We start from the raw sequence: 24,058 nt of genomic DNA on the forward strand, positions 1-24,058 counted from the left end.
CCTTCTAGTCCGTGCTGCACTTAAATCAGCTGCCCTGGACATTTTAATGACTGTTTTTACTGTATTTTAATGTTGCTGTTTTTTTACCTGCTTTTTAACTATTCGTGTTGTTTTATCAGGGACTGGATTGTTTTTATTGTTTTTTATTTTATGTGTGAAATGTTTAAGTTTTATGTGCGATGCTCCGGTGTTCCCTGGGAAACGTCTTGTCATTTGGCACTGTACAACTGTTGCTTTGCAAGATTGACTACACCCACCACATTATCTCGGCTGCACAGCTACCTGTCAAACACTCCAGGTCTGCACCTCATTGCTTGGTCTGACGACCCCTTTTGGAGGGATATGGGCCAAGGTGAGACTGTTGTAGCTGGGACATGTTGGCCGGTGTGGGCAAGTTGGGTCGAAGGGCCTGTTTCCACGCTGTATGGGGTGGTATATCCAAGCATCCAGCATGGAATTATTGAACAATTATCCTCCTTTATGTGTAGGAAAGAACTGCAGATGCTGATTTACACCGAAGTTAGACACAAAATGCCTTCTTTATACCTGCTAGTTTTGTTTGAGTGAGTGGGGACCAGTTATCGGGAAGGTGTTGAGGGCATCGCTGTAATGTTCAAATTGTACAAGGCATTGGTGAGGCCAATTCTGGAGTATGGTGTACAATTCTGGTCGCCAAATTATAGGAAAGATGTCAACAAAATAGAGAGAGTACAGAGGAGATTTACTAGAATGTTGCCTGGGTTTCAGCAACTAAGTTACAGAGAAAGGTTGAACAAGATAGGTCTTTATTCTTTGGAGCGCAGAAGGTTAAGGGGGGACTTGATAGAAGTTGTTAAAATGATGAGAGGGATAGACAGAGTTGACGTGGATAAGCTTTTTCCATTGAGAGTAGGGACGATTCAAACAAGAGGACATGATTTGAGAATTAAGGGACAAAGGTTTAGGGGAAACATGAGGGGGAACTTCTTTATTCAGAGAGTGGTAGCGGTGTGGAATGAGCTTCCAGTGGAAGTGGTGGAGGCAGGTTTGATTTTATCATTTAAAAATAAATTGGATAGGTATATGGACGGGAAAGGAATGGAGGGTTATGATCTGAGTGCAGGTAGATGGGACTAGGTGAGAGCAAGTGTTCGGCACGGACTAGAAGGGCCGAGATGGCCTGTTTCCGTGCTGTAACGGTTATATGGTTATAATGATGAAGAAGTGGTTTTACATTTGCAGCATCACCTTCTTCCTGGCGCTGGGACTGACAACGCTTTCCTTTGTGATCGAGCGGAGAGAAGGTCTAATGGACAGAGGCTGGGTGGCAGGTTGGACTCTCTCATTGTGACCACTAGTTCATACCCTGATGTCTAATTACATCACTTAGCAGATGAGCATTGCTCGGTGTGAGAGTCCCGCTACAATTATCTTTGACTTGATCTGGACATGCAGTCACTGTTCACAATGACATCCTCCCAACATCTTTGCTCACTACTCACGTAAGTTCATCAGTTCTAGGAGGCCATTCAGCCCATCAAGTCTACTCCGCAATTCAACCATGGCTGTTCCCCACAGCCCCCAACACCCGTACTGATCAAGAATCTGTCAATCTTTATATTCCTTGTTGCTCCTTATCCTGACAGTAAAACAGACCATCAAACTGGCTGTGCTTCAGTGAATAAATGGGGCATTTTATCAACACAAGGAACTGCAGATGCTGGAATGTTGAGCCAAAGTGCTGGAGGAACTCAGTGGGTCAGACCGCCACTGTGGAGGGAATGGACAGGTGACGTTTCAGGTCAGGGCCCTTACTCAGACTGATGGAGTCGGGGGCGGGGGGGGGGGGGGGGGGGGCGGGGGGGGGGAGAGGAAGCTGGAAAAACGAGATGGGGGTGGGACAAAGCCCGGCAAGTGATAGGTGGATACAGGGGAGGGGGTGATGTGCAGATGGGTGGAGATAGTGACAAAGGCTGGAGGTGAAATGGAGACAAAAGGTGTCAGATAAGGAGAGCTGAGGAGTGAAATGTAAAGCCAGAGGCACACAAGCAGATTGAGAATTAGTGGGCACAGGTTTAAGGTGAGAGGGGAAAGATTTAACAGGAACTTGAGGGGCAACGTTTTCACTTAGAGCGTGTTGGATGTCTGGAATGAGCAGCCAGAGGAGATGGTCAAGACAGGAACAATAGCAACATTTAAAAGGCATTTGGAGAGATGTGTAGGAAGGAACTGCAGATGCTGGTTTAAATCGAAGGTAGACACAAAATGCTGGAGTAACTCAGCAGGACAAGCAGCATCTGGAGAGAAGGAATGGGCGACGTTTCGAGTTGAGACCCTTCTTCAGAGATAGGTTGAATAAGTTAGGTCTTTATTCTCTGGAGCGCAGAAGGTTAAGGGGGGACCTGATCGAGGTCTTTAAAATGATGAGAGGGATAGACAGAGTTGATGTGGACAAGCTTTTCCCTTTGAGAATAGGGAAGATTCAAACAAGAGGACATGACTTCAGAATTAAGGGACAGAAGTTTAGGGGTAATATGAGGGGGAACTTCTTTACGCAGAGAGTGGTAGCGGTGCGGAATGAGCTCCCAGTGGAAGTGGTGGAGGCAGGTTCATTGGTATCATTTAAAAATAAATTGGATAGGCATATGGATGAGAAGGGAATGGAGGGTTATGGTATGAGTGCAGGCAGGTGGGACTAAGGGGAAAAAAATTTGTTCGGCACGGACTTGTAGGGCCGAGATGGCCTGTTTCCGTGCTGTAATTGTTATATGGTTATGTTATATTGTTCAGGCTGATGTCAGGGGAGTGGGCGGGACAGAGATAGAATGTGGTCGGAGACAGTAAGACTAGTGGGAGAACTGGGAAGGGGGAGGGGATGGAGAGAGAGGGAAAGCAAGGGCTATCTGAAGTTAGAGAAGTCAATGTTCATACTGCTGGGGGTGTAAGCTACCCAAGCGAAATATGAGATGCTGTCCTCCAATTTGATCTACTGCATCCTCATCTACTGTATCCGCTGTTCCAGGTGTCAACTTCTCTACATCGGCGAGACCAAGCGCAGGCTCGGCCATCGTTCCGCTGAACACCTCCGCACAGTCCGTCTTAACCTACCTAATCTCCCGTGGCTCAGCACTTCAACTCCCCCTCCCATTCCCAATCTGACCTTTCTGTCCTGGGCCTCCTCCATTGTCAGAGTGAGGCCCAGCACAAATTGGAGGAGCAGCACCTCATATTTTGCTCGGGTAGTTTACACCCCAGCGGTATGAACATTGACTTATCCAATTTCAGGTAGTCCTTGCTTTCTCTTCTTTATCCCCATCCCCTTCCCCTTCCCAGTTCACCCACCAGTCTTACTGTCTAAGACCACATTCTATCTCTGTCCCTCCCACTCCCCTGACATCAGTCTGAAGAAGGGTCTCGACCCGAAACGTCACCCATTCCCTCTCTCCAGAGATGCTGCCTGTCCCGCTGAGTTACTCCAGCTTTGTGTCTACCTAGGAGAGATGTATAGATAGATAGATATAGATATGCCATTTATTGTCACTATACATGTACAATGAGATTAAAAGCAGCTCGTACTCAGTGCATACATAGATAGGAAAGGTTTAGGATATGGGCCATACGTGGGCAAGTAGCACTAGCTTAGATGGGACCATAATCGGCTTGGACGAGTCGGGCTGAATGATTTTTGATTCTATGACTACATTAGATTGTTTTGGCTCGGTTCATTTGGAACCATGATTGCAGTTAATTTACTTAAATAATTCAGTAAAAATTGGGATTCAATACACAAAGTGGAATGAATTTGGCAATTCTGCAGGCACATTTGATCGATGCCTTGCTAGACCACCTGGGGGAATAGTGGCTGATGTCAATGTACATCTCACCGTGCCTCAGGATACAGCTTCATGCTTCACTCCCACTCAGTCTCACTCGTTGGCCAATGAAGAGACTCCACAGTGGACCCACTTACACTTTGTTTAGAGATCCAGCACGGAAACAGGCCCTTCGGCCCATCAAGTCCAGTGACCCCCACTATCCTACACACCAGGGACAATTTACCAAAGCCAATTAACCTACAAACCTGTACGTCTTTGGGATGTGGAAGGAAGCCGTTGCACCCAGAGGAAACCCACGCAGGTCACGGGGAGAACGTGCAAACACCGTACAGACGGCACCCGTGGTCAGAATGAAACCCGTGTGAGGCAGCAACTCTACCGCTGCTCCACCGTGCCACCATTATGAAGCTGAATTGTAAACTGTGTGGAAGTGAAGGTGCAGGTTGTGTCGTAGAAACAGAAACATAGAAATTAGGTGCAGGAGTAGAGGCCATTCGGCCCTTCGAGCCTGCACCGCCATTCAATATGACCATGGCTGATCATCCAACTCAGTATCCCGTACCTGCCTTCTCTCCATACCCTCTGATCCCCTTAGCCACAAGGGCCACATCTAACTCCCTCTTAAATATAGCCAATGAACTGTGGCCTCGACTACCCTCTGTGGCAGAGAGTTCCAGAGATTCACCACTGTCTGTGTGAAAAAAGTTCTTCTCATCTCAGTTTTAAAGGATTTCCCCCTTATCCTTAAGCTGTGACCCCTTGTCCTGGACTTCCCCAACATCGGGAGCAATCTTCCTGCATCTAGCCTGTCCAACCCCTTAAGAATTTTGTAAGTTTCTATAAGATCCCCTCTCAGTCTCCTAAATTCGAGAGAGTATAAACCAAGTCTATCCAGTCTTTCTTCATAAGACAGTCCTGACATCCCAGGAATCAGTCTGGTGAACCTTCTCTGCACTCCCTCTATGGCAATAATGTCAGTGGAGAGCACACTGGTTCCAGTGAATGATACAGAATGCAGTGTTGTGTTGAGGAACATGAAAGTAACCGATGAAATGACCGTCTAACCCACCTCCGTGTCTGACCCCATCTACCTCCACCATCATGGAAGACCTTGAATGGTCGTGGCAGCCGTTTGGTGGCGAGGATATTTGACATTCTGGAACTGGTCGTCAATGTTTCAAAAGAAGAATTGCCCATTTAAGACTGAGATGAGGTGAGGCTTCTCTCAGATACAAGTTTATAGAACTCTTCTTCAAAGGTGGTGGAGGCAGTCAGTGAATAGGGACAGAGAGAGGTAGGGAATAGGAACAAGTGAAGGTAGAACGTGGTTACCATGAACAATAGACAATAGGTGCAGGAGGAGGCCATTCGGCCCTTCGAGCCAGCACCGCCATACAATGTGATCATGGCTGATCATCCCCAATCAGTACCCCGTTCCTGCCTTCTCCCCATATCCCTTAACTCCGCTATCTCTAAGGGCCCTATCTCCCTCTCATCCTTCTAAATTCCAAAGTGTACAAGCCCAACTGCTCCATTCTCTCAGCATATGACAGTCCCGCCATCCCGGGAATTAACCTGGTGAAACTACGCTGCACTCCCTCAATAGCAGTGGAGGTGGGTGTGTGGTGCTGAGGTGGTACTGCGTTGCCAGAGATTCTAGTGAAAAGTTCATGTTCATAAGTGATAGGAGCAGAATTAGACCATTCGGCCCATCAAGTCTAGTCCACCGTTCAATCATGGCTGTTCTATCTCTCAACCCTTAAATATATCCACTGACCTGGCCTCCACAGCCTTCTGTGGCAATGAACTCCACAGATTCACCACCGCCTGACTAAAGACATTCCCCCTTGAGCATTGTGTAGCAGGCTCAGCGTCCGCTCCTACTCCTGAATTGTTTTTAAAATAATGAATCTATTCTGCAGCATTTATTTTAATGTTCGGGGAACTTGAGCAAGTAACTTTATAAAGGAGATAATGGGAATAAATAGATTGTGTGTAGCGTGGAGGTGATGAGAACACACAAGGTAGACACAATATACTGGAGTAGCTCAGCGGGACAGGCAGCATCACTGCAGAGAAGGAATGGGTGACGTTTCTGGGTCGAGACCCTTCAGAGAGTTGGGTATGAGACGGTTGACCTGATTAGCGGCCTGATGAGGTGATATTGCGTGTTGCAACATTACAGTGTGGGGCCGCCCGCATCCATTCTGTCACTGTGCTTCAGTTACTGGTGTACGTATTCACACCCATTGTGCTCTGCTGCAGGTATTAGTTCCCTGGAGGTCATGCTGGCTCACACCCTTTCCCAGCTGGTGACGATGACCGTTCAGATCATTCTGCTGCTCATCTTTACATTCCTCGTTTTCAAGGTGAGTCCACTACTTTCCTGCACATCTCTCTCTCTCTCTCTCTCGTCTGGGAGATTATTAAACTTCCTGCCTTTCAAAATGAGCAGCACGAAAAGCCTCGGCTTGGCAGGAGGCTGGTGTCCCAACTGATGGGATTATGCACCTGACAATCTATTGAAGCCTGCATTCACCTGCATTAAATGTGTATTCTCATGTTCATGAGTGATAGGAGTAGAATTAGGCCATTCGGCCCATCAAGTCTACTCCGCCATTCAATCATGGCTGATCTATCTCTCATTCCTAATTCCCTCCCTCCTTTTCCCCATAACCCCTGACACCTGTACAAATCAACTATCTATCTATCTCTGCCTTAAAAATATCCATTGACTTGGCCTCCACAGCATTATGTGGCAAAGAAATCCACATATTCACCACCCTCTGGCTAAAGAAATTCCTCCTCGAGTCCTTTCTGAAGTTGTTACTTTTGTGTTGTTCGTACTTTTGTGCAAACAAGGGCACCCGAAAAAGGGACCACATCACCCCTGATTCTGGCCTCTCTCCACTGGCTCCCTGTGTGGTTCCGAATAAATTTCAAGATCCTCCTTTACGTTTACAAAGCCCTCGACTGGCTTGCCCCCACCTACATAGAAACATAGAAACATAGAAATTAGGTGCAGGAGTAGGCCATTCGGCCCTTCGAGCCTGCACCGTCATTCAATATGATCATGGCTGATCATCCAACTCAGTATCCCGTACCTGCCTTCTCTCCATACCCCCTGATCCCCTTAGCCACAAAGGCCACATCTAACTCCCTCTTAAATATAGCCAATGAACTGTGGGCCTCAACTACCCTCTGTGGCAGAGAATTCCAGAGATTCACCACTCTCTGTGTGAAAAAAGTTCTTCTCATCTCGGTTTTAAAGGATTTCCCCCTTATCCTTAAGCTGTGACCCCTTGTCCTGGACTTCCCCAACATCGGGAACAATCTTCCTGCATCTAGCCTGTCCAACCCCTTAAAAGTTTTGTATGTTTCTATAAGATCCCCTCTCAATCTCCTAAATTCTAGAGAGTATAAACCAAGTCTATCCAGTCTTTCTTCATAAGACAGTCCTGACATCCCAGGAATCAGTCTGGTGAACCGTCTCTGCACTCCCTCTATGGCAATAATGTCCTTCCTCAGATTTGGAGACCAAAACTGTACGCAATACTCCAGATGTGGTCTCACCAAGACCCTGTACAACTGCAGTAGAACCTCCCTGCTCCTATACTCAAATCCTTTTGCTATGAAAACTAACATACCATTCGCTTTCTTCACTGCCTGCTGCACCTGCATGCCTACTTTCAATGACTGGTGTACCATGACACCCAGGTCTCGCTGCATCTCCCCTTTTCCTAGTCGACCAGATAATAGTCTGCTTTCCTGTTTTTGCCACCAAAATGGATAACCTGACATTTATCCACATTATACTGCATCTGCCAAACATTTGCCCACTTATCCAGCCTATCCAAGTCACCTTGCAGTCTCCTAGCATCCTCCTCACAGCTAACACTGCCCCTCAGCTTAGTGTCATCCGCAAACTTGGAGATATTGCCTTCAATTCCCTCATCCAGATCATTAATATATATTGTAAATAGCTGGGGTCCCAGCATTGAGCCTTGCGGTACCCCACTAGTCACTGCCTGCCATTGTGAAAAGGATCCGTTTACTCCTACTCTTTACTTCCTGTTTGCCAGCCAGTTCTCTATCCACATCAATACTGAACCCCAATGCCGTGTGCTTTAAGTTTGTATACTAATCTCTTATGTGGGACCTTGTCGAAAGCCTTCTGGAAGTCCAGATACACCACATCCACTGGTTCTCCCCTATCCACGTTACTAGTTACATCCTCGAAAAATTCTATAAGATTCGTCAGACATGATTTACCTTTCATAAATCCATGCTGACTTTGTCCAATGATTTCACCACTTTCCAAATGTGCTGCTATCCCATCTTTAATAACTGACTCCAGAATTTTCACCACCACCGATGTTAGACTAACTGGTCTGTAATTCCCCAATTTCTCTCTCCCTCCCTTCTTAAAAAGTGGGGTTACGTTTGCTACCCGCCAATCCTCAGGAACTACTCCAGAATCTAAAGAGTTTTGAAAGATTATTACTAATGCATCCACTATTTCTGGAGCTACTTCCTTAAGTACTCTGGGATGCAGCCTATCTGGCCCTGGGGATTTATCGGCCTTTAATCCATTCAATTTACCCAACACCCTTCCCGGCTAACCTGGATTTCACTCAATTCCTCCACCTCCTTTGACCCGCGGTCCCCTGCTATTTCCGGCAAATTATTTATGTCTTCCTTAGTGAAGACGGAACCAAAGTAGTTATTCAATTGATCCGCCATATCCTTGTTCCCCATGATCAACTCACCTGTTTCTGACTGCAAGGGACCTACATTTGTTTTAACTAATCTCTTTCTTTTCACATATCTATAAAAACTTTTGCAGTCAGTTTTTATGTTCCCTGCCAGTTTTCTTTCATAATCTACATCAAAAATCTACTTACCCACCACACCTCCTCCAGGTCCCTCAGATCGGCCGACTTGGGGTTACTGAACATCCCGCGGTCTAGGCACAAGCTCAGGGGCGACCACGCTTTTGCGGTTGCAGCTCCTGGGCTATGGAACAGCATCCCTCTTCCCATCAGAACCGCCCCCTCCATCGACTCTTTTAAGTCGAGACTTAAAACTTATCTTTATTCTCAAGCCTTCTTGACGTCCTCTGAGGGAGGGCTGTATGTATGTATGTATTTATGTATGTACTTAATCTATGAACCAATGTTGAATAACGTTTGTACCTCCACCAATGTAAAGCACTTTGGTCAACGAGAGTTGTTTTTTAAATGTGCTATAAAAATAAAAGTGACTTGACTTAACTTGACTTTTGTATTCGAACTGTAAAATAAATAAATCCACACCAGGTCTGTTTGTCACTCAATGACGCAGGCAGGGGGATAGAGTGTACTGACAGGCAGACTGAGCTGTCCTCCCTCTCAGGAGACGTTTCCTCATTGTCTCCCCACACTGACCACCTGAGAATGTGGGCTCAATCCCCTGTCACTGCCCCTTGGCTCCTTAAATTCACAGCAGTGTCGTTTAACCTTGAGTCAGCTTTGTACCTTAATATGTTATGTTAATCTGATTGAGTTACTGGGAAGATAGACGCAGAATTCTGGAGTAACTCAGTGGAACACAATAGACAACGGACAATAGGTGCAGGAGTAGGCCATTCGGCCCTTTGAGCCAGCACTGCCATTCAATGTGATCATGGCTGATCATCCCCAATCAGTATCCCGTTCCTGCCTTCTCCCCATATCCCCTGACTCCGCTATCTTTAAGAGCCCTTTAACACACAGCATCTCAAGATAGAAGGAATGGGTGACGTTTCGGGTTGCGACCCTTCTTCAGACCGAGAGTCGGGGAGAGGGAGACACAGAGATCAGGAAGTGTAAGGGGAGAGGGAGACACAGAGATAAGGAAGCGTAAGGGGAGAGGGAGACACAGAGATAAGGAAGTGTAAGGTGTGAAAATGAGACATCTAAGGGGATGACGTTCAAGGAAAATGTAGAATAGATCATTGTTAGTTAGGAGAAGGTGACATTGAAGCATACAGAGAGAAAATTGGATACAGAATTAAAACACAGATACTGGAAATATTGTTCCCACAGCTCCAGACTGCCACAGTAGTTTTTGTTTGCAAGAAGCATGTGTTTATTACTAAATTCTCAGCGAAGCATGTTAAACTTTTCTTATTGTGGTACAAAATGGCTCTTTAAAGTTCCGCTGCTTTGTTGGACCAGCTCGTCATTGAACTAAATCAATGTGTTGAGCTTTCAATATTTAATTTTAACCATTCAAATGCTCTTTCCAAATTGCTATTTTACGCGTCAACATTGGGTCGATGTTCCCAAGATTGGGATGTTATCTCGACAACATCTTCCATTGTCTTGAATCACGATTGTTCTACATTTTCAAATGTAAAGATAAAGGCAATAAGATCAATGAATAAAAGGGCGGTCACGGTGGCACAGCGGTAGAGTTGCTGCCTCACTGCGCCACAGATCTGGGTTTGATCCTGACCTCCAGCGCTGTCTGTACGCAGTTTGTACATTTTCCCCGTGACCTGCGTGGGTTTTCTCCAGTTTCCGCCACATCTCAAAGACTTACAGGTTTGTAGGTTAGTTGGCTTTGGCAAAAAAAAATGTCCCTAGTGTGTGTAGGATAGTGCTAATGTATGGGGACCACTGGTCGGCACCGACTCGGTGGGCCGAAGGGCCTGTTTCCGTGCTGTATCTCTAAACTAAACTAAACTAAACTGGTTGTTGGTTTTAAAAGACACATAGAAATATAGAAAATAGGTGCAGGAGGAGGCCATTTGGCCCTTGGAGCCAGCACTGCCGTTCACTTTGATCATGGCTGATCATCCTGTATCAATAACCCGTGCCTGCTTTCTCCCCATATCCCTTGACTCCACTAGCCCCTAAAGCTCTATCTAACTCGCTCTTAAATCCATCCAGTGATTTGGCCTCCACTGTCCTCTGTGGCAGGGAATTCCATAAATTCACAACTCTCTGGATGAAACAGTTTTTTCTCACCTCAGTCTTAAATGACCTCCCCTTTATTCTAAGACTGTGTGTGGCCCCTGGTTCTGGACTCGCCCAACATTGGGAACATTTTTCCTGCATCTAGCTTGTCCAGTCCTTTTATAATTTTATATGTTTCTATAAGATATCCCCTCATCCTTCTAAACTCCAGTTTCCGCGCTGTATGAAGAAAGACTGGATAGACTTGGTTTATACTCGCTAGAATTTAGGAGATTGAGAGGGGATCTTATAGAAACTTACAAAATTCTTAAGGGGTTGGACAGGCTAGATGCAGGAAGATTGCTCCCGATGTTGGGGAAATCCAGGACAAGGGGTCACAGCTTAAGGATAAGGGGGAAATCCTTTAAAACCGAGATGAGAAGAACTTTTTTCACACAGAGAGTGGTGAATCTCTGGAACTCTCTGCCACAGAGGGTAGTCGAGGCCAGTTCATTGGCTATATTTAAGAGGGAGTTAGATGTGGACCTTGTGGCTAAAGGGATCAGGGGGTATGGAGAGAAGGCAGGTACAGGATACTGAGTTGGATGATCAGCCATGATCATATTGAATGGCGGTGCAGGCTCGAAGTGCCGAATGGCCTACTCCTGCACCTAATTTCTATGTTTCTATGAATACAAGCCTAGTCTTTTCAATCTTTGGAAGTGGACATTTTGATTGTTGACTTTCTGCGCGTTTGTTGTTTGAAGATTCCGAATGAAGGCTCCTTGCTGCTGGTGGCCATTCTCATCTTGCTGCAAGGCATCACCGGCATATCTCTGGGCCTCGTCATCTCCGCTGCCTTTGACGATGAGCAGTCAGCAGCCCAGGTGGCTCTCGGCATCTTCTACCCTGACATCGTCCTCAGCGGTAAGTGTTACTGCAGTGGGAACTAACTCCAGGTGTCAGCTCCAGGTGGGATTCATTGCCACAGTCGGCAGTGGAGGCCAGAACGTCGGGTGTTTTCAAAGTGGAGATTGATTAGGAAGGGTGTCAAAGGTTATGGGGAAGAGCCAGGAGAACAGGGTTGGGATGATTGAATGGTGTAGCAGACTCGATGGGCTGAATGGCCTAATTCTGCTCCCATGACTAACGGTCTTAAAAGCTGCAGACATACCATTATAGGCGGCACGGTGGTGCAGCGGTAGAGTTGCTGCCGCACAGCGCCAGAGACCCGGGTTCCATCCCGACTACGGGTGCTGTCTGTATGGAGTTTGCACGTTCTCCCCGTGACCATGTGGGTTTCCTCCGGGTGCTCCGGTTTCCTCCCACACTCCAAAGATGTGCAGGTTTGTAGGTTAATTGGCTTCTGTAAAAATAGTACATTGTCCCTGAGTGTGTGTGTAGGATAGTGTTAGTGTGCGGGGATCGCTGGTCGGGTGCGGACTCAGTGGGGCCTGTTTCTGCGCTGTATCTCTAAACTAAATGAATATGGCGGCACCCGGTGGTTGGGCCACTAGCTACACGAACCCTCAGCAGTCGGTCACGTGACTGGGCAATGGCAGGGAGGAGTTGTATTGTATTGTATTGTATTCAAATTTATTGTCATTGTCTCAATTTGAGACAACAAAATGAATTTCCCTTACAGGCAGTATCATTAAAAACAAATCACAAGAAAAATGATAAAAATAAATAATAAATAAATAATAAAACATATTAAAAATAAAATTGAAATTGAATTAAAAAAATTTTAAAATTAAAAAAAAAGCACAAACACATAAAGTCCACAACATAACATAAATGGCACCCAGGTTAGGAAGGCACCATAGTCCAGCCAGCCTCCCCTCCGTGTTCATCCGTGGTCGGGGCCTTCCGAGCACCCGCAGTCGCCGCCCCGGGTGGCCCGATGTTCAGGCCCTCACGCCGGGCTGGTGGAACGCCGACGCCGAACCCCGACGGTGAGCATCCTCCTCCTCAGGGGCCCGGACCTTCTGATCAGCCGCCTCCCGCTGCCGGAGTCTGCAGCTCCTGAGTCCGCTGGCCGAGCCGGGCAGAGTCGCAGGACCCCACGCTGTCCATCAGCGCCGCCCGCGTTGGGAGCTCCGCAAACCGCAGCTCCATGATGTCGGTGCAGCAGGTCCAGCACTCCGGGCTCCAGATGGCGACCCCCGGTAAGGCATCGCCAGCCCCGCGATGTTTCAGCGCTGTCCCGCCGCTGCTGGAGCTCCGGTCAATCCCGGCAGGAAAGGCCGCGCCAATCCATATCATATCCAATCCATATCCAAGGCCGCGCCAATCCATTGTCACGGGGTACAGGGGTGATTCCTGGCATATATAACGAACCCTGGGACAACCCTCTCTCTCTCTCTCTCTCTCTTACTTCGAGCTGACCAGCTCTCCTCTCTCTCTGGGTTAGTGTCCTTCCAATAGACAATATACAATAGGTGCAGGAGTAGGCCATTCGGCCCTTCGAACCAGCACTGCCATTCAATGTGATCATGGCTAATCATCCCCAATCAGTACCCCGTTCCTGCCTTCTCCGCATATTCCCTGACTCCACTATTTTTAAGAGCCCTATCTAGCTCTCTCTTGAAAGCATCCAGAGAACCGGCCTCCACCGCCTTCTGAGGCAGAGAATTCCACAGACTCACAACTCTCTGTGAGAAAAAGAGTTTCCTCGTCTCCGTTCTAAATGGCCTACCTCTTATTCTTAAACTGTGTGGCCCCTGGTTCTGGACTCCCCCAACATCGGGAACATGTTTCCTGCCTCTAGCGTGTCCAACTCTTAACAATCTTTATATGTTTCAATGAGATACCCTCTCATCCTTCTAAACTCAAGAGTGTACAAGCCCAGCTGCTCCATTCTCCCAGCATATGACAGTCCCGCCATCCCGGGAATTAACCTGGTGAACCTACGCTGCACTCCCTCAATAGCAAGAATGTCCTTCCTCAGATTAGGGGACCAAAACTGCACACAATTCCACCTCAGCAGGGGTTCAGCTGGAGACCACGGGGCAACAGCCTCACAGCAGCAACAATAACTTTGTGTTAAAGGACCAATGTGCATGTTTGACAAACCTTTCTTGCCACGTTTGTTGCTTCCACACTAAAGTAAATATATTGTAATGTTAAGTTCAGCCGATTCAAGAGATTGTGCTGCTGGATAGACTCGGCTTGTACTCGCTAGAATTTAGAAGATTGAGCTGGGATCTTATAGAAACTTACAACATTCTTAAGAGGTTGGACAGGCTAGATGCAGGAAAATTGTTCCTGATGTTGGGGAAGTCCAGGACAAAGGGTCACAGTTTAAGGATAAGGGGGAAGGAAGTCTTTTAGGACCGAGATGAGATTTTTTTTTTTTCACACAGAGAGTGGTGAATCTGTGGAATTCTCTGCCACAGAAGGTAGTTGAGGCCACAGTTCATTGGCCATATTTAAGAGGGAGTTAGATGTGGCCCTTGTGGCGAAAGGGATCAGGGGGTATGGAGAGAAGGCAGGTACAGGATACTGAGTTGGATGATCAGCCATGATCACATTGAATGGCGGTGCATGCTCAAAGGGCCGAATGGCCTACTCCTGCACCTATTTTCCGTGTTTCTATGTTTCTAACATTTCATCAGAGTACAAAGGAAAAGGCTTGGCGGGGAAAGCTGAGACACTGCGTTGCTGAGAGGATTTGGTGAAATGGTTCCTAGTTACACAACAGGAAAGTGAGGCAGCGACATAAACAGGACACCAGAACCAAAACAGGAACTCGTGTAGACTCTGAGTGAGAGACAATGGTCTTACTGTGGACGGGTGCGGCAGCATCTATGGAGCGAAGGAAATAGGCAACGTTTCGGGCCGAAACCCGGAAGGAAATAGGTAACGTTTCGGGCCGAAACCCGAAAGGGTTTCAGGCCGAAACGTTGCCTATTTCCTTCGCTCCATAGATGCTGCCGCACCCGCTGAGTTTCTCCAGCAATTTTTGTCTACCTTCGATTCTCCAGAGTCTGCAGTTCCTTCTTGAATAGGGTGAGGATAAGTTGTGGGCGCCAGTGATGGGGCACTCAGCCATACAACCTTTACCCTGACCATGTTTGAACTGAATGAATAATAATAATATTTATTTATATAGCACTTTTCAACAAAACCAGTATTTGAACCAAAGTGCTTTACAAAGATTGATTAAATTAATTGAACAGATCAATGCAATAAATCCATACAAATCAAAAAAAGAGAAAAAAGAGAATAAGAAAAAAGACACAGAAACAGTACACTATAGAAATCAACATGAAACGTCCCCCCACAGCAGAATTCACTGTGAGGGAAGGCACCAAAAATAACCAGTTCTCCCCCTCATAGTCCACCCGAGGTCGGGGCCTATATCTGGCCTCCTCAGCCAGCCCGGTGTCTTCAGGCCCTCTTGCCGCGAAGCTGGACCATCGGCGTCGGTGAACATCCATCAGCGGCCTGGACTGAAGCGGCCGCTTCCCCCCCCCGAAGACTGCAACGACCAAAGTTCACAGGCCGCGCCGGCCGAACCTCCGACTCTGGCGATCTCGGATCCCAGGCTCTGCGGTGCTGTCGGCGGTAACAGTGCCCCGGAGCTTACCGCAAGGCGACCCGGTAAGGCATCGCCCGCTCCTTGTAGGTGTCCCAGCATCTACACCGCCGTCGAAGCTGCAGTCCCCGCAGGAAACGCCGCTCCAGCGCTGCTCCAGTTCGACTAGGCCGCACAGAGAGGACGAAGATGCGGTTCGGAGAAAAACCGCATCTCCGACCAGGTAGGACTGGGGTTAAAAATAATTTCCCCCTTCCCCTCCCCCACCCACCACATAAAAGAAGACCTCCAACAGGACTAAAAATAAAAATAAATAAGGGTGAAAGGACGGACTGCAGGAGGAGCGGCCATGCACAACGGCGCATCACCCCCGCAGTCCGCCATCTTGAATAGGTGAAGGGACTTTATGGGACTTGAAGGGACTTTATCTTTGCTGCAAGACAAGCTTGGGTGGAGGGGTGACTTTGAATGGAAGGAACCAGTAACTTGCCTCGACCAGCACATAGAAACATAGAAAATATGTGCAGGAATAGGCCATTCGGCCCTTCGAGCCAGCACCGCCATTCATTGTGATCATAGACATAGAAACATTGAAAATAGGTACAGGAGTAGGCCATTCTGCACCGCCATTCAATATGATCATGGCTGATCATCCAACTCAATATTCTGTACCTGCCTTCTCTCCATACCCCCTGATACCTTTAGCCACAAGAGCTACATCTAACTCCCTCTTAAATATAGCCACAGAACTACCTTATGTGGCAGAGAATTCCACAGATTCACCACTCTCTGTGTGAAAAATGTTTTTCTCATCTCGGTCCTAAAAGACTTCCCCCTTATCCTTAAACTGTGACCCCTTGTCCTGGACTTCCCCAACATCGGGAACAATCTTCCTGCATCTAGCCTTTCCAACCCCTTAAGAATTTTGTACGTTTCTATAAGCTCGAATGAGAACACTCCAGATTTGACAGAGGTACCTGTCAGAGTGTAGTGGCAATGATTTTCAGTAGTGAATGACATCACAGATGTGTTATTGTATTATATAGGTGCAGGAGTAGGCCATTCGGCCCTACGAGCCAGCACCACCATTCAATGTGATCATGGCTGATCATCCCCAATCAGTACCCCGTTCCTGCCTTCCCTCCATATCACCTGACTCCACTATATACACGATAAGGGAATAACGTTTAGTGCAAGGTAAAGCCAGCAAAGTCCGATCAAGGATAGTCCGAGGGTCACCAATGAGGTAGATAGTAGTTCAGTACTGCTCTCTGGTTGTGGTAGGATGGTTCAGTTGCCTGACAACAGCTGGGATGAAACTGTCCCTGAATCTGGAGGTGTGCGGTTTAGCACCTTCAGTCCTGTCTCCCAGTAAATAACAACCTGGGATTTCCACGTTATGTTGCCAGAATTTCAATACATCCAGCAGTTATTAAAATAGCCAAGTTGAGTGATGGCTCGTTGATATATTATCATAGCAAGGAAACCTTTGCTCCAAAATAAATAATTTATTGACAAACAGATTTTCTGTCAATTTTCTGACATTCATGGAAAATGATCGATACACTTTTTGTCTGACCTGCTGAGTTATTCTAGCCCGTTGTGTTTTTCTCTCAATGGCATTCTGACAGCCTCTATGTTATATAGAGGACCTTAAACTGCAGCTTGTGCAGAGACCTCTTGTATCATTGACAGGAGCTCTGACCACTTTGACAGGGGGGGGGGCGATAGACCATGTATTAAAGAGAGGGCCCCTGTAGACAAAATGAATGAATGAATGAATGAATGAATGAATAAGTTTATTGGCCAAGTATTCACATACAAGGAATTTGCCTTGGTGTTCCACCCGCAAGTGACAATGTGACATACAGTGACAGTTAGGAATGACACATAAAACATTAAACATTAATAATAAAACATGTGAATTAAATAAAATACCAGAGCAAAAGGAGGCTACAGATTTTTGGTTATTGAGTAGAGCTCCTACTTAATATATTAAAGTGAGCGTTTTGTGTTGAGACCCTTCTTCTCATGCTGTACAACACAAAGAACAGCTTCTCCACTCAGTCTTTCCCCACCCCTGTAGACAATGTGTTAAAGTGAGGACCAATAGAGATGTATTGAAGAGAGGGTTTGATAGTCTAGTTTAGTTTAGAAATACAGCACGGAAACAGGCCCTTCGGCCCACCGAGTCCATGCCGACCAGCGATCCCCACACACTAACACTACCCTGCACACACTAGGGACAATGTACAATTTCACAGAAGCTAATTAACCTACAGAGCAGAACGTGGAAGGAAAACGGAAAACCTGGAGAAAACCCGTGCGGTCACGGGGAGAACGTGCAAACTCCACACAGACACCCGTGGTCGGTATCAACCCCGGGTCTCTGGTGCTGTGAGGCAGCAACATATGCCCCTGTCCCACCTAGGAAACCTGAACGGAAACCTCTGGAGACTTTGCGCCCCACCCAAGGTTTCCGTGCAGTTCCCGGAGGTTGCAGGTAGTTGCCGGAGGTTGCAGGTAGTGGAAGCAGGTAGGAAGACTGACAAAAACCTCCTGGAACCGCACGGAAACCTTGAGTGGGGCGCAAAGTCTCCAGAGGTTTCCGTTCAGGTTTCCTAAGTGGGACAGAGGCATGAGGAGAACATGGATTGCCGACACTTGGGGTTGGGAATCTAAGTAGCTACCTGTTGGTAAAATGTGTGGGGTGTACCACTGTAACAATATAACAGATTATAACATCTCGTTGTTTCAAGCTGCGCCTCTTGTAACAAATGATCTAGTGGTTATGAATAACACCAGCAGTCAGATTGACAGAGCAGGGAAACAGGCATTTAGCCCAGTGTACCTGTACAGGTTACCTGGTGTAAAGAAATGTTATCAACACACTGTGACCTTACTTCTTTATTACATTCATACTGTAGCATTACAGAGAGCACTAGCTGTACGTGGTATGTCACGGAAACTAGAGAGCGATATGTGGGTGGGGAGGTTGTAATTATACTTGTGATATGGGGAGTGGTTAGTAGTGATGAGGTCACTATATTAAGGGTCACATGCATATCTCATCTACATCCTTCCCCTTGAAAACGAAAGACAAACAAAGTAGTGACAGGGCGACCACATCTCATGCGCTGACAATCAAATGAGTAGAAATGGTTAAGCAAAATGGCCATAGCGGACAGGCGGCTTGACAACACGTCCCGAGCGGGTTCGCATCTCGCCATCTCCCCTCCCTGCAGGAACAAGTGGAGGCAGTACGGCGGCAGGTGCACAGACGGCTGCACTGAAACAAGTGAGCCGGGCGGGGACGGAGAAGACAAAGGCAGAAGGGCATGAGGGAATGCGGGACCCACAGAGGAGTGCGCGCGGGTAGGTGAGGGAGGGTGTACCGGAGGAGGAGCGGACGGAGAGAGCTGTGAGGGTAGAGACTGTGGCATGCGAGGAGCGATGGGCCGAGCATCGCCTGGAGGCTGAAATTTCAGCGGGGGAGCAAAAGGATCTGCGGGTGGTGGTCGCGGCTCGTTGACAAGCCGCAGATGTTGGCGGGACCGGCGGTAGATGGTTCCTGCATGGTCGACGAGATAGGACCGAGGCGACCCAGCAGTGGCGACTACGGTAGCCAGCCGGGAGTGACCGGTGGGGGACTGCATGCGGATAACTTGACCGGGGAAAAGGCGCGGCAGGAGGCGGCAGGACTTGTCATGGGAGCGTTTCTGAACATCGCGCTTAAAGGTGATGCGCTCCTGAACAGCAGCGGGCTTGAGGACAGAGGGGACGAGTGAGCGCTGGGCCACCAGGATCGGAGGTCTGGTAGTGCGAGACATGAGCCGCTGAGCAGGGGAACCCATGGCAGGGTCACGGGATATGTTGCAAAGGTTCAGGTGGGCTAGAAAGAAATCAGAGTTATTCACAGTTACATGAACTGAAGGGTCTGATATCACTGCAGGTGCATCCAACACAGAAAAAATGCTGGTCTCCCCCTGAGAGGACCCAGATTCAGATACAGGGAAATCATCGAGATGATACTGGGAACCAAGCTCGCTATCAGTTTGCTCCAAGTTGTTTAACATACGCCTTGGAGCAGCAGGTGGCTTCCCACGGGAACGGCAGGCAGCAGAAAAATGGTTGAGTTTCTTGCAGTAATTACACGTTTTGCCCAAAGCAGGGCATACATTGTACTGATGAATGGCAAAGTTACAATTGGGGCACCTTTGCTGGGAACATCCCCCGGGAGCAGTGCCGGACCTCGGGGGTCGTGGCGGGGTAGGGATCTGTCGAGGGCGGGTAACGCCGGCAAAGTTAATGTCCTGATCAGCCGGTGGCACTGCCGTAGTGACGGCCTCGGCTAAACGGCAGGCATGCATGGCCTCGTTGAAAGACAGGTCGGGCTTGCGCAAAAGTTCAGCCCTCAGCTTTTCATCGTGGAGACCGTAAACCAGAAGGTCCCTGGTCAGCTCCTCGGGGGTCAGCGTCTCAAGGCGGCACCGTCTGGCCGCTATGGCGATCTTGCTGTTGTCCTTTTTCGCAGCAACAACCATGGTGGAGCTGACCATCGCTGACCGTATTTAGGATGCCCATTTTTACCATGCTGTGCAGCGTCGATTCTACTTTGTCCCTCATGGCGAAGGAGTCACGGTGTGGTGCACGGATCACTGGCACGACCTTGCGGTCGACGACAATCTTGTAGTTGTAGGGCAGCTTGCCCAGCTCGTCATCAAAGCGGTCTGGATATTCAGCCAACGGGTCCATTAGGGCTTGCACCTTGTGGATGTCACGGTGGAAAGAGACCAGCCCCAGGTCCTGGCATGCTTGGTTGCCCAAATGGGCAATCCCACTTCTGACACCATGTAAAGAAATGTTATCGACACACTGTGACTTTACTTCTTTATTACATTCATACTGTGGCATTACAGAGAGCACTGGCTGTACATGTGGTCTGTCACGGGAACTAGAGAGCGATATGTGGGTGGGGAGGTTGTAATTATATTTGTGATATGGGGAGTGGTTAGTAGTGATGAGGTCACTATATTAAGGGTCACACGCATATGTCATCTACACCTGACTGGCCACATTCATCACTGCAATGCTCCCCACAGCTGGCAGTTTCTTTCCCTAAGATATTTAATCAGCAGTTCAGTCCAGAACACAATAAGACATGTGTAGGAAGGAACTGCAGATGCTGGTTGACATCGAAGAAAGACACAAAATGCTGGAGTAACTCAGCAGGACAGGCAGCATCTCTGGAGAGACGTTTTGTATCGAGACCCTTCTCCTCATGCTGTACAACACAAAGAACAGCTTCTCCACTCAGTCTTTCCCCACCCAGCCCGATGGCAGCTATGTTTTAGCAACTGATTGATTCCCAGCTTGTTTCTGCTTTCTTATTTGCAGGAGTCATTTGGCCAGTTGAAAGTATCCCGTACGTGCTCAGATGCATCAGTTTAACTTTGCCGCAAACGTATGCATCAGAAGCTCTGCGATGTATACTCTACCGAGGTAAGCAAACGTTTTGCAGCCGTATGTCCTCATTTACGTTACTTATTTGAAAGGTAATCGATGTTTCTAAAAACTAATCTTCATCATTAAAAAGGTTCAGCTTTGCAATAATGATATAGATTCCAAATATATTTTATGTATAGTGGAAACAAGGAACTGCAGATGCTGGTTTACACCAAATATAGACACAGAGTGCTGGAGTAACTCAGCGGGTCAGGCAGTATCTGTGGAGAACATGGATAGGTGACGTTTCACAGAGTGCTGGAATATCTCAGCGGATAGGTGACGTTTCACAGAGTGCTGGAATATCTCAGCGGGTCAGGCAGCATCTGTGGAGAACATGGATAGGTGACGTTTCACAGAGTGCTCGAGAGTAGGGTTTCAGCCCGAAACGTTGCCTATTTCAGCGGGTCAGGCAGCATCTCTGGAGAACATGGATAGGTGACTTTTCGGGTTGAGACCATCTTCAGGCTTCAGAGATGGGCACATGGATGTGCATGGAATGGAGGGATATGGATGGCTTGCTAGCAGAAGAGATTAGTTTAATCTGGCATCATGTTGGGCTGGACATTGTGGGCAGAAGGGCCTGTTCCCTGTACTGTACAGAAGGTGTTCTAGTGTTCTTGTTTCACAGTTTGCTCAGTAACTAAGTCAGGGTCAGACAGCCCCTCATTGAGAAAAAGGATAGGTCCCCTTCTTTAACAGAGTGGTTGGAGTAACTCACGTTGGGTCAGGCAGGGTTCTGTGGGTCAACATGGACCAATCAGGTGACTCTTGGGCGTTGACCAATCAGGGTTGACTTGGCCGAGTTGGCACATCTGGGTTGACTCTTGGCCGCGTTGGCCATCAGGGTTGCTCTTGGCTTCGTTGGCCATTAGGGTTGACTCTGGCCGCGTGTTGGGCAATCAGGACACTGTTGGCAGAAGGGCCAATGGGTTGACTCTGGCTTCGTTGGCCAATTAGGGTTGACTCTTGGCTTCGTTGGCCAATCAGGGTTGACTCTTGGTCACGTTGACCAATCAGGGTTGACTCTTGGCCGCGTTGACCAATCAGGGTTGATTCTTGGCCGCGTTGGCCAATCAGGGTTGACTCTTGGTCACGTTGGCCAATCAAGGTTGACTCTTGGCCGCGTTGGCCAATCGTTGGCTCTTGGCCGAGTTGGCCAATCAGGGTTGACTCTTGGTCACGTTGACCAATCAGGGTTGACTCTTGGCCGCGTTGGCCAATCAGGGTTGACTCTTGGCCGCGTTGGCCAATCAGGGTTGACTCTTGGCCGCGTTGGCCAATCAGGGTTGACTCTTGGCTTCGTTGGCCAATCAGGGTTGGCCAAATCAGGGTTGACTCTTGGCCGCGTTGGCCAATCAGGGTTGACTCTTGGCCGCGTTGGCCAATCAGGGTTGACTTTTGGCTTCGTTGGCCAATCAGGGTTGACTCTTGGCCGCGTTGGCCAATCAGGGTTGACTCTTGGCCGAGTTGGCCAATCAGGGTTGACTCTTGGCCGCTTTGGCCAATCAGTGTTGACTCTTGGCCGCGTTGGCCAATCAGGGTTGACTCTTGGCTTCGTTGGCCAATCAGGGTTGACTCTTGGCCGCACTGTCCTGGCCCATTGCCTCGTTCCCCAGTGGGCCGACTGAGCTCAGGGGATCACTGTGAGGTTTCCACAAATGTGCTTGCCCTGAGCATGTCTGTCCTTCAGTTCACGGCCTCCCTTGTACTGTGAGGCTGTTTGAGTTTTTATACGTATATCAGAAGTAGGAAGTGTGATCAGAACCTAGTTTAAAACCATTCCTTACAATTGATGCTTTATTATTTTTACGCTTGAAAATCTGCAATATACGTTTGAAACTCATTGAAGGAGACAATGTAAACCATGACGACTTTGGTGCTCCAACATATCCAGGCCATGTTGCAAGCTCCTCCCTGCAGCGTTTTCTCCATATCTCTGTCATTTATTAGACATAGTAAATGTGAATGAAATGCAGGAACGCATTCATTGTTCCCTCTCTAAACCACTGCTCCTGATTCAAACACAAGTTATAGGAGTAGAATTAGGCCATTCAGCCCATCGAGTCCACTCCGCCATTCAATCATGGCTGATCTCAGCCTCCTAATCCCATTTTCCTGCCTTCTCCCCATAACTTTTGACACCCGTTCTAATCGAGAATCTGTCTATCTCTGCCTTAAAAATATCCACAGACTTGGCCTCCACAGCCCTCTGTGGCAATGAGTTCCATAGATTAACTACACTCTGACTAAAGAAGTTCCTCCCCACCTCCTTTCTAAAAGAGCACCCTTTAATTCTGAGGCTGTGACCCCTGGACCTAGACTCTCCCACCATTGGAAACATCCTTTATACATCCATTCTCATTATTCTGTAAGTTTCAATGAGGTCCCCCCCTCCAGCGAGTACAGGTCCAGTGCCGTTAAACGCTCATTATATGCTAACCCACTCATTCCTGGAATCATTCTTGTAAACCTCCTCTGGACCCTCTCCAGAGCCAGCACATCCTTCCTCAGATACAGGGCCCAAATTTGTTCACAAGACTCCAAGTGCGGCCTGACCAGCGCCTTATAGAGCCTCAGCATTACACCTGCACTTGGTAACGTTTTGTCACATTGAGCAACCCTTTGCAAATGTAATCTGTGAATCGCTGACTTTAGTTTTGCCTTTTGTTGTGGCAGCGAATGCTTTTCCAGTTGGTGTATTAATGACCCATCACAATGCACCCAGGATAGATGATTCCACCAATAAAAAATAAAAAAAGATTACCCGTGGGTTGACGTGGATAGGCTTTTCCCACTGAGAGTAGGGAAGATTCAAATAAGGGGACATGACTTGAGAATTAAGTGACAGAAGTTTAGGGGTAACATGAGGGGGAACTTCTTTACTCAGAGAGTGGTGACTGTGTGGAATGAGCTTCCAGTGAAGGTGGTGGAGGCAGGTTCGTTTTTATCATTTAAAAATAAATTGGATAGTTATATGGACGGGAAAGGTATGGAGGGTTATGGTCTGAACGCTGTGTATGGGACTAGGGGAGAATACGTGTTTGGCACGGACTAGAAGGGTCGAGATGGCCTGTTTCCGTGCTGTAATTGTTATATGGTTATATGGTTACCCCATGATTACCCAAACAGCCACTTCCCCACTTGGGCAAACCTGGACAAATGTGAAATGCAAAGCTGCAGCCAGAGATAAGAAAGTAAGTAAGTTTATTGGCCAAGTATTCACATACAAGGAATTTGCCTTGGTGCTCCGCCCACAAGTAACAACATGAAATACA

General features: G+C 47.8%; 1 protein-coding gene across 1 annotated transcript in view; it reads left to right on the forward strand.

Annotated features, from left to right (window-relative positions):
• The window catches only part of abch1 (ATP-binding cassette, sub-family H, member 1), a 101,516-nt gene that overhangs the window by 75,451 nt on the left and 2,007 nt on the right, over positions 1–24,058 (forward strand). The window contains exons 17-20 of the mRNA XM_055638835.1: positions 1,222–1,310; positions 6,081–6,184; positions 11,503–11,662; positions 20,673–20,777. Coding sequence (XP_055494810.1) covers positions 1,222–1,310; positions 6,081–6,184; positions 11,503–11,662; positions 20,673–20,777 — 458 coding nt within the window. The remainder of the gene's footprint in view (positions 1–1,221; positions 1,311–6,080; positions 6,185–11,502; positions 11,663–20,672; positions 20,778–24,058) is intronic.

Source organism: Leucoraja erinacea, chromosome 8 (assembly GCF_028641065.1).
Source record: "Leucoraja erinacea ecotype New England chromosome 8, Leri_hhj_1, whole genome shotgun sequence".
Classification (NCBI taxonomy): domain Eukaryota; kingdom Metazoa; phylum Chordata; class Chondrichthyes; order Rajiformes; family Rajidae; genus Leucoraja; species Leucoraja erinaceus.